Source organism: Salvelinus namaycush, chromosome 20 (assembly GCF_016432855.1).
Source record: "Salvelinus namaycush isolate Seneca chromosome 20, SaNama_1.0, whole genome shotgun sequence".
Lineage (NCBI taxonomy): Eukaryota > Metazoa > Chordata > Actinopteri > Salmoniformes > Salmonidae > Salvelinus > Salvelinus namaycush.
In genome coordinates, this window is record NC_052326.1 from 27,839,815 (window position 1) to 27,859,607 (window position 19,793).

Consider the following 19,793-nt stretch of genomic DNA (forward strand, 5'->3'; position numbering starts at 1 on the left):
ACGTCTGTGCCCAGTTAAAGGCTTTGGAAAAGAGGTTTTTATTAATACATTTTGTATTTTTCTTTGAAGTGGGTATGTTTTTTTATTGCTCAGACCTTATGGTGGAGTGCTGTTATCGTGAAGTGGAAACGTCTAGTAGCAACAACGGCTCAGCCACAAAGTGGTAGGCTACACAAGCTCACAGAACTGGACCGCCGAGTGCTGAAGCGCGTAAAAATCATCTGTCCTCGGTTGCCACACTCACTACTGAGTTCCAAACTGCTTCTGGAAGCAACATCAGCACAATAACTGAAATGGGTTTCCATGGCCGAGCAGCTGCATATGCTGCATATGGAGCGTTGGGCCAGTAACCGAAAGTTTGCTGAATCGAATCCCCGAGCTGACAAGGTAAAAATCTGTTGTCTGCCCCCGAACAAGGCAGTTAACCCACTGTTCCCCTTCATTTAACTAGGCAAGTCAGTTAAGAACAAGTTCTTATTTACAATGACGGCCTACACCGGCCAAACCCGGACGAAGTTGGGCCAATTGTGCGTCGCCCTATGGGACTCTCAATCAAGGCCGGTTGTGATACAGCCTGGATTCGAACCAGAGTGTCTGTAGTGACACCTCTAGCACTGAGATGCAGTGCCTTAGACCAGGGCTCTCCAACCCTGTTCCTGGAAAGCTACCGTCCTGTAGGTTTTCAACCCAACCCTAATCTAGCTCACCTGATTCTAAAAATTAGCTGGTTGAGAAGGTGAACCAGGTTAGTTACAACTGGGGTTGGAGCAAAAACCTACAGGAGGGTAGCTCTCCAGGAACAGGATTGGAGACCCCTGCCTTAGACCGTTACGCCACTCGGGAGCCCATGTAATTGATGTAATTGAGATTGATATGTACATATACTGTAGGTAGGGGTAAAGTCACTCGGCAACAGGATAGATAATAAGCAGTAGCAGCAGCGTATGTGATGAGTCAAAAGAAGGAGAAGGAGCATGCCAGCTGATTGGTGAGTACAATATTGATGTGGCATATCAAAGAGTGAAGCATTACTCCCATGTTTGTTCAGAGAAGACTGCGTGAATCAGGCCTTCATGGTCGAATTGCTGCAAAGAAACCACTACTAAAGGACACCAATAATAAGAAGAGACTTGCTTGGGCAAAGAAACACGAGCAATGGACATTAGACCGGTGGAAATCTGTCCTTTGGTCTGATGAGTCCAAATGTTAGATTTTTGGTTCCAACCGCTGTGTCTTTGTGAGACGCGGAATAGGTGAATGGATGATCTCTGCATGTGTGGTTCCCACCGTGAAGGATGGAGGAGGAGGCGTGATGGTGTGGGGGTGCTATGCTGGTGACACTGTGTGATTTATTTAGAATTCAAGGCACACTTAACCAGCATGGCAACCACAGCATTCTGCAGTGATACGTCATCCCATTTTAGTGGGACTATCATTTGTTTTTCAACAGGACAATGACCCAACACACCTCCAGGCTGTGTAAGGGCTATTTGATCAAGAAGGAGAGTGATGGAGTACTGCATCAGATGACCTGGCCTCCACAATCACCTGACCTCAATCCAATATAGATGGCTTGGGATGAGTTGGACTGCAGAGTGAAGGAAGGAAAAGCAGCCAACAAGTGCTCAGCATATGTAGGAACTCCTTCAAGACTGTTTGGAAAAGCATTCCAGGTGAAGCTGGATGAGAGAATGCCAAGAGTGTGCAAAGCTATCATCAATGCAAAGGGTGGCTACTTTGAAGAATCTAAAATATAAATGTATTTGTTTAACAATTTCTTGGTTACTACATGATTCCATATGTGTTATATCATTGTTATGTTATTTCATACAATGTAGAAAATAGTAAAAATAAATAAAAACCCTTGAATGAGTGTCACGACTTCCGCCGAAGTCGGTTCCTCTCCTTGTTCAGGTGGCGGTCGGCGTCGCCGGTCTTCTAGCCATCATCGATCCACTTTTCATTTTCCATTTGTTTTGTCTTGTCTTCCCACACACCTGGTTTCAATTCCCTCATTACATGTTGTGTATTTAACCCTCTGTTCCCCCCATGTCCTTGTCCGGAATTGTTTATTGTAAGTGCATGTGCACGTTTATCTGGTGTGCGACGGGTTTTGTACCCATTGATTGTTTGTTCTGGATGCCAGTGGTTTTATGTATTAAACTGCTCCGTTGTAAACCCAGTTTTTGCTCTCCTGCGCCTGACTTCCCTGCCGCCAGTACGCACCCCTTATAATGAGTAGGTGTGTCCAAACGTTTGACTGGTACTTATGCCTAACCCCAGAGAGATAGAGGTATGCCGTTTTCATGTTACAACACTGATAGCATTTGTTATGTCAGATGGCTACTGCGTCTGCTATACAGATATAGACGTACAGAAGGAGGGTAATTAATACATTTTTTCACCGGTGTGCACTGCCTGCATATCATAGGCCTGCAATAGCTGAAGCTTAAAAATAGCCACACCATACTGTACCAAACCTACAAACGTTTCTAAACTTTATTAGGGTAATATCAAAAGTAAGTCCAGCCACTGTTTATAGGGAAAATACAAGCAGAAGAGCGAACATAAACCAGGGAAAAAATGCACTACCCTCCCCTGTGCCCAATAAAAAAAAACACAACCCTCCCCTATTTTGGACCACCCCTCCCCCCAGTAAATGTCGATCTGTCCCTTAGGTTGTCTTCACCTGTCCCTTATATACTGTTCTTATACGGTTTATGTGTTATACAACTCAGTGATATACACTTCAGACTACCTCACTATGATTCTGATGCTGACCTCACAAAGAGCATTTCCATAATTTACTAAACTGTTGAAAGAAGATTTGCAGAGTGATTTTGGATGAAAGGGGTTTTTCCTGATTTTACATGTGGTGCTTCCACATTTTATTAACCTTAATATAACAGATCATGACTTACATTCATATTAAATGTGTATATGAAATCATCTTTAAGAAATGTTTAATTAACTAATCACCCAAGCACATCAGAGAGGTTTGGCATATAGGGAGGCTAATAAAATCACAGATTTGATTCGATCAAAGAATTTCTTTGACATTTTATTCAGTTGTTTGATTAAGTCCAAAACAAATCTGATTCCTCTACAAAATCAGCATGACACATGGAGCCACACTCTCTGTAGTTCTGTTAAATATTCCAATAGAATTCAGAGTAATGTTTTCCGCCCATAATATAAAACCGACCAGGCCTCTCCATGATGCAACTGTTGACAGGCTAGAATGGCCTAATTATCTCATATCTGCATCCTTGAGTTTGCTTGAAGATTGCAGTATTTAACATGTTAGTGATCTTACAGAAGGACAGTGGTGTAAAGTACTTAAGTAAACATACTTTAAAGTACTACTTAAGTAGTGTTTTGGGGTATCTGTACTATACTTTAATATTTATATTTTGGACTACTTTTAATTTTACTTCACTACATTCCTAAAGACAATCATGTATCAATCATATATCATTTTTACTCCATACATTTTCCCTGAAACCCAAAAGTACTTCTTACATTTTGAATGCTTAGCAGGACAGGAATATTGTCCAATTCACGCACTTATCAAGGGAACATCCCTGGTCATCCCTACTGCCTCTGATCTGGAGGACTCACTAAACACACATGCTTACTTTGTAAAACGTTAGCTAGCTAACAGTACACTTTAACTTGACATTAGGTTTATGCAGTTTTACTACGCGATAAAAAAAAATTAAAAGCCGCATTCGACACGATTACCTAAACATACTGACCAGCTCCAATCGACAGACGCGGGCTATATGGTAGACCAATCCAAACTCATCTCTCAGCATGTCCAGCACACTCATTATCTCAGTCAATCATGGCTAGCGGGAAGGTTGCTCGCTTTTTCTGTGGCTAAACCAACTAGGCTTGTAATTTAACAATTTTATTCATATTTACAGATGGCATACAAGGCACATGAAAGTTCACATGTTCGAGAAGGCACTTCTGCCAAAAAAAGCATTTTGATAAAAACATTTATTTTACATTCAAACAGCTCTCCTGTGAAGTCGTGACTTGGGACATACGCCTACTTTCCTGAATAGGGTCACAAATGATTTCTGAGTGTTGGAGTGTGCCCCTGGCTATCAATAAATTAAAAAACAAGAACATCGGGCCGTCTGGATTGCTTAATATTGTCACGTTCCTGACCTTATTTCCTTTGTTTAGTCTTTGTTTAGTTGGTCAGGACGTGAGCTGGGTGGGTATATTCTATGTTTTGTGTTTCATTGGTTTAGGTGTGTATTATTGGCCTGATATGGTTCTCAATCAGAGACAGGTGTTTTACGTTGTCTCTGATTGGGAACCATATTTAGGTAGGCTGTGTTCACTGTTTGTTTGTGGGTGATTGTTCCTGTTCATTGCGTTCTTTGTTTTCACTAGGTTCACATGTTCAGGTCTGTAGCGTCATTGGTTTCATTCTGTTTATTGTTTTGTTCGTGTTTATGAAGTGTTCCAATAAATATGGAAACGTACCACGCTGTGATTTGGTCCTCCTCTCTTCCACCCAACGATGAGAGTCGTTACAGAATCACCCACCAAAACCGGACCAAGCAGCGTGGTAACGGGCAGCAGCAGCAGAAGCAGCGATGTCAGGAGGAATGGACTTGGGAGGATGTGTTGGACGGAAAAGGTTGCTACACATGGGAGGAGATCCTGGCTGGAAGGGATCGCCTTCCATGGGAACAGGTGGAGGCAGCTAGGAGAGCGGAGGCAGCTGCGAAAGGGAACCGGCGTTATGAAGGTACGCGGCTAGCACGGAAGCCCGAGAAGCAGCCCCAAAAATTTCTTGGGGGGGGGTGGCTAAAGGGGAGTGTGGCGAAGTCAGGTAGGAGACCTGCACCAACTCCTCGTGCTTACCGTGGAGAGCGAGAGTACGGGCAGACGCCGTGTTATACGGAAAGCGCACGGTGTCTCCTGTACGTGTGCTTAGCCCGGTGCGGTACATTCCAGCTCCACGTATCGGCCCAGGCTAGAGTGGGCATCGAGCCAGGTGCCATGAAGCCGGCTCAACGTATCTGGTCTCCAGTGCGTCTCCTCGGGCCGGTGTACATGGCACCAGCCTTACGCATGGTGTCCCCGGTTCGCCAGCACAGCCCAGTGCGGGCTATTCCACCTCGCCGCACTGGCCCGGCTACGGGGAGCATGCAACCAGGTAAGGTTGGGCAGGCTCGGTGCTTAAGAGCTCCTGTACGCCTTCACGGTCCGGTATATCCGGTGCCACCTCCTCGCCCCAGCCCAGTACCACCAGTGCCAACACCATGCACCAGGCTTCCTGTGCGTCTCCAGAGCCCTGTTCCTCCTCCACGCACTCGCCCTGTGGTGCGTGTCTCCAGCCCGGTACCACCAGTTCCGGCACCACGCACCAAGCCTCCTGTGCGTCTCCAGAGGCCAGAGTCTGCTGTCTACCCAGCGCTACCTGCGCTGCCCGTCTGCCCAGCGTTGCCTGCGCTGCCCGTCTGCTCAGCGCCGCCTGCACTGCCCGTCTGCCCAGCGCCGTCTGAGCTGTCCGTCTGCCCAGCGCCCCCTGCGCTGCCCGTCTGCCCAGCGCCGTCTGAGCTACCCGTCTGCCCAGCGCCATCTGAGCTGCCTGTCTGTCCTGAGCCTTCAAAGCCGCCCGTCTGTCCTGAGCCTTCAAAGCCGCCCGTCTGTCCTGAGCCTTCAGAGCCGTCTGTCAGTCAGGAGCCGCTAGAGCCGTCCGTCAGTCAGGAGCCGCTAGAGCCGTCTGTCAGTCAGGAGCCGCTAGAGCCGTCCGTCAGTCAGGAGCCGCCAGAGCCGCCCGCCAGTCAGGAGCCGCCAGAGCCGCCCGCCAGTCAGGAGCTGCCAGAGCTGCCGCCAGTCAGGACCTGCCAGAGCCGTCAGTCAGCCAGGAGCTGCCAGAGCCGCCAGTCAGCCAGGACCTGCCAGAGCCGTCAGTCAGCCAGGACCTGCCAGAGCCGTCAGTCAGCCAGGACCTGCCAGAGCCGTCAGTCAGCCAGGACCTGCCAGAGCCGTCAGTCAGCCAGGACCTGCCAGAGCTGTCAGTCAGCCAGGACCTGCCAGAGCCCCTCAGTCCGGAGCTGCCCCTCAGTCCGGAGCTGCCCCTCTGTCCGGAGCTGCCCCTCAGTCCGGAGCTGCCCCTCAGTCCGGAGCTGCCCCTCTGTCCGGAGTTGCCCCTCTGTCCGGAGCTGCCCCTCAGTCCGGAGCTGCCCCTCAGTCCGGAGCTGCCCATCAGTACAGTGGGGTTATTTTGGAGGGTCGCCATTCTGAGGAGGCCACGGAAGCGGGGATTAACTATGGTGGGGTGGGGGCCACGTCCAGCGCCAGAGCCGCCACCGTGGACAGATGCCCACCCAGACCCTCCCCTATAGGTTCAGGTTTTGCGGCCGGAGTCCGCACCTTGGGGGGGGGGGGGGGGGGGGGGGGGTACTGTCACGTTCCTGACCTTATATCCTTTGTTTAGTCTTTGTTTAGTTGGTCAGGACGTGAGCTGGGTGGGTATATTCTATGTTTTGTGTTTCATTGGTTTAGGTGTGTATTATTGGCCTGATATGGTTCTCAATCAGAGGCAGGTGTTTTACGTTGTTTCTGATTGGGAACCATATTTAGGTAGGCTGTTTTCACTGTTTGTTTGTGGGTGATTGTTCCTGTTCATTGCGTTCTTTGTTATCACTGGGTTCACATGTTCAGGTCTGTAGCGTCGTTGGTTTCATTCTGTTTATTGTTTTGTTCGTGTTTATGAAGTGTTCCAATAAATATGGAAACGTACCACGCTGCGATTTGGTCCTCCTCTCTTCCACCTAACGACGAGCGTTACAAATATAAGGAATTTGAAATAATTTATACTTTTAGTTTTGATACTTAAGAATATTTTAGCAATTCCATGTACTTTTGATACTTCAGTATATTTAAAAACAAATACTTTTAGACTTTTACTCAAGTAGAATTTTACTGGGTGACTTTCACTTTTACTTGAGTCATTTTCTATCAAGGTATCTTTACTTTTACTCAAGTATGACAATTGGACAACTTATCCACCACTGCAGAAGGATACAGAAAGGAAGCTTGAAGAAAGCATGCAGGGTTTGAAAAGACCTAACCTCCCCATTCTCCTCTATTCAATAGAACTCCTACAATGGTGTCGTCTCAAAGATTCTTCTTAGCCACTATTCTGAGTCCAATTGTGTCACTGCTGAAAATTAGCCCAGACCCATGTGTCATTGTATCAACTGATTTCCCATGGTTCTGTGGTATAGTCTACTACAGTTTGGTGAAAGGGTGGTTGGAAGAGTGGGTCAGGTTTAGGTTCAAGATCATGGTGATGGTGGCCCATTCAGGGCAACACCAGAGGTGTGAAATCAGCTTTATGACACAGACACCAGTAAAAGCAGAACAACAAAAGCCCTGATGAGTGACTGTCTTTAAAGACGGTGCAGATGGCCAAAGCAGCTGGGCACATTACAGACGGATCTGGTTTAGAATGGCCCTTCAGTCTGCGCAGTTATGACATAATGAGGTTCTGAATACTCCCTTAGGAAAGGATGGATTTAACACCAAAGACGAAACGCAATCTCTCTGTAAACTGTTCTTGTTTGGTCAATCGCAATTCCCTCTCATGCTCATTTGTATGATTTTCATTATCTTTTCAATTATGTGAGTGAGTGTGTGTTTACTTGTGTCTTCTTTGTATAATCCCACAACAAGCAAAAACTCCAACAACTGGCCATAAAGTTTTCTAATTGAGGAGACGCATAGCCTCCCAACCTCAGCTGTCTGACCGTACGTACATATCTCAACCAGAAGCCATGGATTACAGGCAACATCCGCACTGTGCTAAAGGCTAGAGCGGCCGCATTCGAGGAGTGGGACACTAATCCGGACACTTATAAGAAGTCCCGCTACGACCTCAGATTAACCATCAAACAGGCAAAGCGTCAATACAGGACTAAGATCGAATCCTACTACACCGGCTCTGACACTCGTTGGATGTGGCAGGACATGCAAACTATCATGGATTACAAAGGGAAACCCAGCCACGAGTTGCCCAGTGATGCAAGCCGACCAGGCTAGCCAAATGCCTTTTATGCTCGCTTCGAGGCAAGCAACACTGAACCATGCATGACAGCATCAGCTGTTCCGGATGACTGCGTGATCACGCTTTCTGTAGCCGACGTGAATAAGACCTTTAAACAGGTTAACATTCACAAGGCAGACGCATTACCAGGACGCATACTCAGAGCATGCGCTGACCAGCTGCCAAGTGTCTTCAGTGAAATGTTCAACCTCTCCGTGACACAGTCTGTAATACTTACATGTTTCAAGCAGACCACCATAGTCCCTGTGCCCAAGAACGCCAAGGTAACCTGTCTAAATGACTATCGCCCTGTAGCACTCACATCTGTAGCCATGAAATGCTTTGAAAGGCTGGTCATGGCTCACATCAACACCATCATCCTAGACACACTGGACCCACTCCAATTCGCATACCACCCCAACAGATCCACAGATGACGCAATCTCGATTGCACTCCACACTTCCCTTTCCCACCTGGACAAGAGGAACACCTATGTGAGAATGCTGTTAATTGACTACAGCTCTGTGTTCAACACCATAGTGCCATCCAAGCTCATCACTAAGTGAAGGACCCTGGGACTGGACACCTCCCTCTGCAACTGGATCATAGACTTCCTGACCCCAGGTGCTAAGGGTAGGCAACAGCACATTCGCCACGGTGACCCTCAACACGGCAGCCCCTCAGGCATCTGTGCTTAGTCCCCTCCTGTTTCCCCTGTTCACCCACGATTGTTTGGCTGTGCACGACTCCAACACAATCATTAAGTTTGCTGATGACACAACGCTGGTAGGCCTGATCACCGACGACAATGAGACAGCCTATAGGGAGGAGGTCAGAGACCTGGCTTTGTGGTGCCAGAACAACAACCTCTCCCTCAACATCAGCAAGACAAAGGAGCTGATCGTGGACTGCAGGAAACGAAGGAAACGCACACCCCCATTCACATCGACTGGGCTATAGTGGAGCAGGTTGAGAGGTTTAAGTTCCTTGGTGTACACATCACTAAGAATCTATCATAGTCCCCCTCAGGAGGCCTCAGATGTTCATATAGCCTACTGTAGCCTATATACTATATGCTGCAAATACTGCATCCAAAATAACACTGTTTTTTTTACTGTAGTAATTTTGCAGTGTAACTGCAGTTAGTGGGCAGTATAACTGCAGTACGCTGCAGTTATTCTGCAATTACTGCATCCAAAATACCACCGTGTACTGCAGTTACTGCACTTTTACTGCAGTTTCAAAACTGCAATATTGTTTTGTAAGGGTAAATTATTCAGGTTAACCATATAGTAAATGTCTATGTCCCTCGCCCCTCCTCTCTTTCTCTCTCTCTGTCACTCACTGGGCGGATTCGATTATGCTGAGCTGCAGGGGACCAGGCAAAGGCCGGTCAAGTAATCGGGAGAAATGAGCGCCATTCTCAAATCAAATAGTAATCGAACGTTTAGTCAACAGGGCAGCATGGTGCATCGCCCAGCTCTTTTCCATAAAATAAATGTTATAATTTTTCCCCCAAAAAATAATTGGCAAGGAAGATAAAGCGTTTAGGCCTAATATCAAAACCAATCACCTTTGGATGAGAAAACACAGAATCCTACTAATTATGCTACTACATGTGCTTAATTACGTAACTTTTGTTTTGAGCCGACTTCTCCGTGGGCTTTTAACAGGGCGCTTGGCTCAAGCCCGGGAGGCAGCCGGCGAGATTAATCTAACCCTCTCATTGACACACACACACAGACGGTTCTTACTTTATCTGTACTGTGAAATCTCTCCAAAACAAGATGCTGCCAAGAATGTGTCGATTGGTTCTCGGCACACTTCAAAGGATATCCAGTCATAGCGTACGAGGCAATCAGTGAAGACAATGATGCAGAAGGGATACCGTCGGAGCACGTATTTTTGAATTACTAATTTCTACAATCCATTTTTTTTTATCCACTTTTATTTCTTCACAACAATATAAAACACGTTATGAGGTGTCTTTTTTAAAATTCTTTACTCTATTTTAGTTAATTAAATACATTGACTACATCAATAAAATTATAACATATATTTTAGAAATAGAGATGTTGAAGTCCACAATAAAAGGTCACCACTGTTCTATAGTTTCTCTATATTATCACATTAGAAAGAAGGTCTAAATTCTGTGTTATCACTATAATATCTTGATTTTGTATGTGGTTTTTGCTCAGGAAAAACCAATTCAATAGTGTACAGCATGTCTAACATCCATTCTCTCTATACCCCATAGGACCGCACACCCAGCTCCTCTCCTGAGAACGGGCCCCATCCCCTCTCCTCCTTCCTGGCCAGACCCTGTGGCCAAGCCCGGCTGGGGGGCAGTGGACTGGGGCAGGAATGGCCACACTCATCCTACGAAGGGACCATGAGTTCCATGACTGGGATGCTCCAGCTATTGGGCAGTGAAGTGGCCCAGAGCTCCAGTCTAGGGGTCCAACAGGTGGCAACTCTGACAGTGCCAAAACTACATTTTCCTGGACACGTCCAGAGCGGACTGGACCTTCACCCCCATCCCCACCAGCACCACCACCTCCATGAGCTGCCTCTCACCACTCCTGCTGAGCCCTCCTCCACCCCGGCTGCCTACACCTTTGAGCTCCCCCCAGTGAAGATGCTCGCTCCTCAGGTCCAGGTTAGCTCTCATACTCCATACTTCCACCCCCAGCACAATGGTATGGGGGAGAACTTTCCTAACTTCCTCCAAGGTTCCACAGCAAGACACCCCCACCACCCTGGTCGGCATACAGAGGAAGGTCAGCAGTGGTTCATCAGCAACCTCATGGCCAGACCCACCATCACCACTCTCACCCCTTTGCCCTGGGCAGACAGCTGGTGTTGGGGAACCAGCCTCAGATTGCAGCCCACCTCCAAGGCTCCTCCAAGTGGCTGCTGGCCTCCACATGCTGCTGCAGGTGCTGCAAGTGCCCCAACTGCCAGGCCTCCTCTGGGTGCACCAAGGGGGAGGGGCCACGACAGCCAGGGCCCCCAACAGGAGGCTCCATAGCCACAGGGTGGCACCAGAGGACCAGCCAGGAACATCAAGAAGGAGTAGAGAAAATACCAAAAGCCAAGTGACTCGCGGTCAGTGTGGTGTGTTTTATTGAGAACCCCAGCTCCTGTCTCTATGTGTGTGGAGTTCAGGCCATGAGACCCTCAGAAAGAGCAGAAAGACAGAAGGGTGGAGACAGAGTCAAGGGCAGACCAATGGCCTTTCTCTGGAGAAAGAGACTTCTTACAAACACACAAACCTTTACAACATCAAACCATTGTCATAACAACATGTTTGTCATGGTCATTGTAGCCAGCATTGTCCACTCCGCCAGCAGGAGGCCTGTGATCTTCAGATCATGTTCTGTTCAGCATGACTGCCTGTGTGGAGATTGGCAATAAAAGCAGAAGAGTTGTGGTGGTTGAATATTCCTTTCTCATGGACCTCTAATGGAGATAACTGGTCTCAGAGAGTGACCAAAAACATCAGGGAGGAAGTCACAATACAAATAATTTTGGAAATAATGCTCTAATGCTGTTTACAATGGCTATTTTTATTCAGTCAGCCAGTAGAGAATATCTGAATGCGGTGTTATGGTTTTCAATAACACCACACTAGAATGTATTGTACTAATTCATCCTTAGAGGAAGGACCAAATTCTCTTTTGGATAAGTAAAAAGTAGTGGTTTATTGGGCTTATTTCTTAAGTGTGTATTTTTGGGACATTTGTATTGATATAATACAATGTATTGTAAATTAATTAGATATATTAGTCAATTTAGCATGATGCACAGGATAACTGACGTTAATTGTAATTTGGTTGTCAGAAAGCCAAAATAATAGTGTGATTCAATTAACACTGATCTACATTACATGAGTATAAAATCAGAAATAATCAAAACTATGTTTGAGTAAAACAAACTGTTTGAGCTTGGTTTCATTCAAATAAAACAATAAAAGACGGAACACTTTCAGTAATGTCACGGATTCCCCCGGTACTGCTGGTCATTCCGTGCACCAGCTTCTGAGGTCTACGTCACCAGACTCTAGGCGTCACTGAACTGTTTCATTATGCACACCTGGTTCCCATTCCCCCTGATTAGCAATTGTATATATGTGCCCTCTGTTCACCATTGTTTTGTTCGGTTATTGTTCCCAGGTCCGTTGGTCTTTTGAGTACCTGTACTTTGTTTCGGCTTTGGCCCTGCGTGTTTTGTGTACTCGTTATTACGGGTCTCGTCCTGTGCATTGTTATTACGGGTCTCATCCCGTGTATTTATTAGAGGTTGTACCTGCTCTTTTGTTTGGGATACATCCCTGTGTTTTTGTATATGTGTTTGTTTTGGGATTCGTCCCCGTGCCTTTTCATAGCATGTTGTATTTTTGGGTGGAGTATTGAAACTCCCTATTACGTATTCCTACGCCTGTCTCCAATCACTTCTACAACATGACAAGTAATGATAACTCAAATGATTGTTTAGCCATTTTGTCAACTTTTGTCAATTACTGTTGGCAATATATTTGAACATGTGCGTGAGCATCTTCTATCAGGTAGCCAGCTATCACCAAGTGCCCTATTTTGAGCATTTAAAGTTGTCCCTCAACTCACCATTTGAGGAAGTTAAATACCTGTAGTATTTTTCCAATACCCTCCCAAAGCCTGTTAGGTAGGCAAGATGAACCGCATGGACGCTAAGCAAATCACCAATGGATGTGGAACGTTATTGTTTAGTTTTTTACTGGATAAATTGAATTACTCTTAGTGGTGCTATTGTTGACTTTTGTATTGTTCTTGTGTGGTGGAAGTATTCATCTCAAAGGCAACGGTTAGTGTTGGCTACGTGAAGGAAATGGTCATTCTGGGAATTTCCAGGATATTCAAGTCATCTCACAATCAGTTCCTTTTTGGCAGTCTTATAACATGACCAAGACCAGAAGTATGATGGGGGGAGAAACAGCAGCACAGTGTTTCATAAATGTTTTTTATTGATATGATCCCACAGCAGATTATTTACATTCATGATGACACTGACAGATGAGCACGCCCTCTCTGTGTTCCCTTTTCCTCTCTCTCCTTCAGAGTTTGGAGTGGGCTTTGTATGAGTTTGTGTGTTTTCTTCAGATAACGTTGGAACAATGGCAGGGTTAAAGTGGCCCCTTAAATGAAGGGGAAAGTATGCATACCGAGCAACACAGAAATAATGGATAGAGTAGACAATCATGACTGCTCAAGCCCTGGACAAATTCAGTCCCACAATCAAGCTCAAATATATCTCCGGCCCACAATGTCAACACTCTTGACCCAAAGGCTACTTTATGAAATGGTGGTGAGGATGAATTCAGAATAGGAGGATAGTTATTTAGGAAGAGGGACAGAATAGATATGGCATTACCTCCCCACTGCTGTTTTACTTCCCGTGTTGTGATAAAATCTGTCACACTTAGCAGTAGCATAATGGTAATATGGTCCCCGTGTTCAAGAAAAAGCAACATGAAAGGGCTGGCGACTTAAGTGGTTGTTCCCAAATGTCTATTTCTATACGAAAACAAATGGCGTTAAGAATGTCACCATATGAGTTGTACTGTACTGTAGAAATGGTTTGCAGTGTGAATAGCAACCGTTGCAACGCAGATGCATTCCACCAGTCACACACATACCAACATGCACACACAAACACACTGAGTCCATTGGTTACTTTTCCTTTTCTCTCACAGAAACACCAGAGGGCTGCATTTCTGCTTCACTTCTCGCATCACAACAGTAAGTACAGGTTTCAAAATAGTAGAAAATGTAATATGATGACAGAAATACCAACAAAAAAATCCTAATTAGAAGCTAGAGATACCATAGTAATCATAATGTTATTAGGGTAATCACAAGAGTTGTGATAGTGAAACTGTGAAGTAACCCCGCCCCAGGCCTCTGCCTGTCCTAAGTGGAGCCAGGTTAACCAGGGCTCTATCAGCCTGCCCCTCATTCGCTCTGGAGTGAAGGTTACACTAGGTACAGATCTAGGATCAGCTTCCGCATCCCCCAAACCTAACCTGGAGAAAATTCTAAACTGACCTAAGATCAGCGTCTAGGGGCAACTTCACCCTACACCCCTTCTTTCAGGCTGTAAAGTCAAAGGTTATCAGCACTCATGCTCATGCAGAGAGAGTTCAGTTAGCTGATCCAGGTTGCCTGAGCGATGCGATGCGTAAGCCCCTCCCTCCCCCGGCATGGCTCCATGGTAACAGTCAGTACCACCCTGAGAAGACCGGAGTAGACAGAGGCAGCGTGTTCAGTTACATACACATAGTGGAGTCATACCTGGGGCAAGAGGCCTAATATGTCAACTTTTATATCAAAGCCTTTATTACATATTCCGTTTGTACAGCTGTGCAGTCTCTGAGTCATATTCCGATTGAAACTCTGTATCTGCTCCCGAGTGGTGCAGCGGTCTAAGGCACTGTATCGCAGTGCAAGAGCTGTCACTGCAGTCCCTGGTTCGTATCCAGGCTGCATCACGTCCGGCTGTGATTGGGAGTCCCATAGGGCGGTGCACAATTGGCCCAGCGTCATCTGGGTTTGGCCGGGGCAGGCCGTCATTGTAAATAAGAATTAGTTCTTAACTGATTTACCTAGTTCAATAAAGGTTCAATAAAAAAATCTGTTACACGGAGGCCTGTATATTGTGTATAGGAGGAAGTTGGTAAATGTTGACTTGTGCCCTGGCAATACCTTCCTTACTGTCGCTGAGGGGGTTAAGGAAGTTATTGGAATATACTTTAAGGTTAAATTATTTCTAGTGGATTCAGAGTTCCTTTGTTTCCTGGACCACCTGCATATCCCCACAGTGAGCTGAGCTCTTAATCTCAGAGAGAAAGAGATGGAGAGACACAAACACACACAGATAAATTGAAACCCTACCTAGCCTTGCAAAGAGGAAAGACAAAGGTGATTGTATGTTGAATGGTTATAAAGCAAGTTCCTATCCTTACATCAAGCCTGGATGGAGACAGGAAGAGAGGGTGACCAAACAGTTTGAACTCACTCAGCCTTCACACAATGCTATCAGTCCTCTCACCTTCTCTATATCTATTGTAGCATACATCTCTTTCCAAACACAAAGAACAGTTTGAAATAGCCCTCCTCAACCCACTGACAGGACTACACTAAAGTACCCTATCCCCCTGTCTGCATCTACCAGAGAGAGAGGAGGAACTAAATGAAGTGTGGAAACATGCATGACAAGCCTCTCTGATAAGAGCCCTGAAATCAAACCCATTTCCTCCTTTTAATGGAGAGTCTGGCTAAATAAGATAAACCACCAGTCAGGGCACTGGGCTAGTTATCCCTGGGAACTGACTGGAGAACATTGGGACAAAGGAATGTTTTTAACCCCTGAGCCTATCCAAAACTGACTAGGGATCAGATTGTCTGCTGAAGATGAAGTCATCCTCAGAGTATTCTGACTTCGGATCAGTGGGACTTGACAGCTATCTTTATGGTTTCTATAGTATTTCTAGGAACTGACCACAGATCAATATGACAGCCAGCCAGGGTGCAGTTAGTAGTGTAACCCCAGCTGGGAACAACAACAGGATATCTCCATTCGGACAGAGGATAGGACTGGCCCAGTCATTTCCCTCTAGCACTGGCAACCACGACACCCCGGGCCAATGGCCAGGGGAATAATATGATAAAACAGTAAAGAACCTGGGAAAGAGCTGAGTTCATAGTTATTCCCCTCATCCTAACCGTAGAAGAGCTATTTATAAACTAAACTAGTCACTGATCTGTAGTGATGAGAGTTTATGGGAGGTTAATGACAGATCCGGCCAATTTTTTTATTTTATTTAACTAGGCAAGTCAGTTAAGAACAAATTCTTATTTACAATGACGGCCTACCCCAGCAACACTGGGCCAATTGTGCGCTGCCCTATGGGACTCCCAATCACAGCCACTTGTGATACAACCTGGAATCGAACCAGGGTTTTTAATGACACCTCTAACACTGAGATGCAGTGGCTTAGACTGCTGCGCCACTCAGGAGCCCAAATGGCACTGAGGCCTAAGTTAACTCAGACTTTCCCGTACTGTAAATCATGCTTTGATTATATTTCTGTAGAAATGTGTGGTCGCTCTCAAAAAAGGATTTGTCAATGTGGATAGCAGTTGTGACTTATCAGAACCTGCAAGATACTATATCACTGCTATACTGCGACTGTTGGAGTCAGTGGGTTCTTAATGCATTTCTCTGCAGTGTGGTTGAATACCTGTAAGCTGTGCTGGGTAGGGGGGCACAGGCCGTTGGACACCCCCTGGCAGTGCCTGGCCTCTTGGGACAAGGTGTGCTTCATAGGGAGGTGATAGGGACGGGGTGTTGCAGGGCTAAGGTACAGTGGGGACTAAGAGGGGGTAATAAGAGAAAGATGTACAGAGAGGGAGAGAAATAATTAGATTAAATATATTCGTACCAGTAGCTACTAACACTATTGTATCTTCACTTTCTGTGGACAGCGTCCCAAATGGCACCCTATTCAATAGGGCTCCGGTTCCCTACTATGTAGGGAATAGGGTGCCATTTGGGATGCAGAGGGTTTTTTATTAGTGCCTACCTGTGTGTCTGCAGTGGGTCTCTGGCTGGGCAGGTGCAGGGAGGGCAGAGAGGTGTTGTAGGAGTGCAGGTAAGGTAGCCGGTGGCGGTCAATGGAGGCCGAGGAGTGGGGTCGCAGGTCAGAGGTCGTTGCCACGGGTGCCCTCATGGCTCGTCCCAGGCTGTTGGACTCCCTGCGCTGGTACTCTATAGGAGACTGGAGAGCTATGGACCACAGGAGATGGGGGAAGACAGGAGGTTAGTTGTAGGGAGAAGTGAGACACAATCATGCAGTTGACACTTAACAAATGGTACTATTTATTTGTTTATTGAGCATCAATAAATTTATCCATACGGCAGAATCAATCAATTGATAGTGTTGCTCCCCTATTGCAAATACTTAATAAACACAGCTTAAAAATATCCTGAAATGTTTCATCATATTTTCAAACATACACTGAGTGTATAAAACATTAGGAACACCTTCCTAATATTGAGCTGCACCCACTTTTGCCCTCAGAACAACCTCAATTCATCGGGGCATGGACTTAAGGGGTTCCACATGGATGCTGGCCTGTGTTGACTCCAATGCTTTCCACAGTTGTGTCAAGTTTGCTTGATGTCCTTTGGGTGGTTGACCATTATTGATACACACGGGAAACTGTTGAGTGTGAAAAACTAAGCAGCGTTGCAGTTCTTGACACTCAAACCAGTGCGCCTGGCACCTACTACCATACCCCGTTCAAAGGCACTTCAATCGTTTTTCTTGCCCATTCACTCTGAATGGCACACATACACAATCCATGTCTCGCTTGTTTAAGAAGGCTTAAAATCCTTCTTTAACCCGTCTCTTCCCCTTCATCTACACTCATTGAAGTGGATTTAACAAGTGACATCAATAAGGGGTGTTAGCTTTCAACTGGATTCACCTGGTCAGTCTGTCATGGAAATGTTTTGTATACTTGTGTGTGTAAACATCAGAGAAAAAAGTAGTACACTAAATAGGGAATAGGATGTCATTTGGAACACATGATGTATATGGCCCTGGGTCCAGCTGTCAGCAGCAGTACCGTTGAGGAAGTTCCTCTGTGTCTCCAGGATCTGGACCACGTCGTTGGCCCAGGCACTCCGCGTCTCAGAGGACGATGCCTGTAGGATGAAGCGCGTCACGCTCCCATCGGGCCCGCGGGACGTCAGGACCAGACGACATGGGTCCTCCTCACAGTGGTCCTCCACACCCAGACAACTGAGCTGCAGTAGAGAGAGAGACAAGGGTCACACGCACACGCACACGCACACACACACGCACACAAACACGCGCACAAACACACACAGTACTGTCATTCTCACCTTGATGCTGTTTTTAAAGGTGTACCCTGGCAGAGAGAAGCCCTTTTTCCTGTCGATTGGCTCACTGATAATGACCAGCTGTTCAAACAGGAAGACACGCCTCTCCTTGGCGCGGGACAGGAAGCTGCTGTCCTGCTCACTGACTGTAAAGGTGTCCTGCTGGAGCAGCTTCCCCTGGGCTGTGATCTTCCCCTGAGAGAGACCCCATAAGATAGAAAGAAAAACACTCATTTGAGTCATTTAGCAGACACACTTTTCCAGAGCGACTTACAGTAGGGAGTGAATACATTTACATACTTTTTTGTACTCATCATGTATAATGTTTTTGTTTGACAAGTAATGTAATCAAAATGGTTTCCACCTGTTTTCAGTAATCTCATACATGCTTGCCAACTGTACTAGAAAACACAACATCACATGGAGAACAGCGTCTGGTGTCTATCTCACCTCAAAGCCCTGCAGCCTGCCCACATTCATCATATCATTACAGCGCTTGGGCACGAAACACATCACCTCCACCGCTCTCTGTGGGTGAGAGAAGAGGAGGGGTGGAGAGAGAACGAGATGGTGTGGGATAGACAATTATGGTTTGCAACTTAAAACAGTATTTTTTTCTCGTTCTCCAACAGAGCTGTGTACATGAGAGAGAACTCTGTGTGTGTGTGTGCAGTTCACAGTAATATCACAAGTAAGTATTGGAAATGTTTTGACCATGACTGTTTGTACCATGGTTTTGGGAGAACTCTCACCTCCAGCTCTGAGGTATCCCTTCCTGCTTTGGTGTAGTACTTCAGGAAGTCCTGAGGGAGCCAATCAGAGAATAGTTACTGAATGTTTCGGAGTGATTTCTGAACAAAATGAGACTGTACTGTATCTTGTGTTTCATGTAAGAGTGACATATTATCCACTGTGAGATTAGGGAGCTGATAAGAGGACTTGGGACTCTTGGGACAAAAGCTTTCAACATTCATCTCTAAATCACAGTAAAAGCTCCCACAATGCTGGTGGGCAGGCTGCTTATTCTCCAGTCACTCACAATTTGTCTTTCTTCCTGCCTTTCTTTCTCTCCATCTCTTCCAGTGACAAGTCATTCAATACAGCTCCATTACACGATGACTCAAATCAGCTAGGGCTAGATGACATCATGCTAATTATACCAGTTATTTTCCATATTCCAGAGGGATTTCAAACACACACGTATACGCACACAGGCGGACGCGTTTAGACAAGTACACATGCAGATGCGCACGCAAACACACACACACACACACACACACACACACACACACACACACACACACACACACACACACACACACACACACACACACACACACACACACACACACACACACACCTTGAGCAGTAGTTGGTATTTCATGATCCTCTGTACTGGTTTGATGAGCAGGTCGTTGAGTTGTAGTCTGTGGCCCAGCTGCTGCCTCAGCTCCTACAGAACCAGACAGGTTAGCTCCTCATAGGACACACACATAACTAAGGGCAGCTTTGGGTCAGTCACAGAACCCACTGAACAAATATTGATTGAATTAACGTTGTTTCAATGCCATTTCAACAACAAAAAAATGTATGTGATGTTGAATCAACATGGAAAACTGATTGGATTTTCAGAAAAATTATTTTTTTGGTTGAATTCACATTGAATTCAAGTTAGTTGACAACTCAATCCAAATGTAAATCAAAATTAGACGTTGAACTGACGTCTCTGCCCAGTGGGAAGACATACAGAACTAAGGGCAGGTTTGAG

At 46.0% G+C, this 19,793-nt stretch overlaps 1 protein-coding gene and 1 pseudogene across 1 annotated transcript in view; one reads left to right on the forward strand and one right to left on the reverse strand.

Annotated features, from left to right (window-relative positions):
- Window positions 1-7,321: 7,321 nt before the first annotated feature.
- LOC120064739 lies at window positions 7,322-11,182 on the forward strand (annotated as a pseudogene).
- A 1,900-nt stretch (window positions 11,183-13,082) lies between these two features.
- The window catches only part of LOC120065187 (rho guanine nucleotide exchange factor 25-like), a 44,477-nt gene continuing 37,766 nt past the window's right edge, over window positions 13,083-19,793 (reverse strand). Inside the window, exons 9-16 of the mRNA XM_039015974.1 lie at window positions 19,386-19,478; window positions 18,778-18,828; window positions 18,476-18,553; window positions 18,029-18,220; window positions 17,749-17,929; window positions 16,701-16,903; window positions 16,359-16,490; window positions 13,083-14,347 (exon numbers count right to left, since the gene is read on the reverse strand). Coding sequence (XP_038871902.1) covers window positions 14,231-14,347; window positions 16,359-16,490; window positions 16,701-16,903; window positions 17,749-17,929; window positions 18,029-18,220; window positions 18,476-18,553; window positions 18,778-18,828; window positions 19,386-19,478 — 1,047 coding nt within the window. The 3' untranslated portion in view covers window positions 13,083-14,230. The remainder of the gene's footprint in view (window positions 14,348-16,358; window positions 16,491-16,700; window positions 16,904-17,748; window positions 17,930-18,028; window positions 18,221-18,475; window positions 18,554-18,777; window positions 18,829-19,385; window positions 19,479-19,793) is intronic.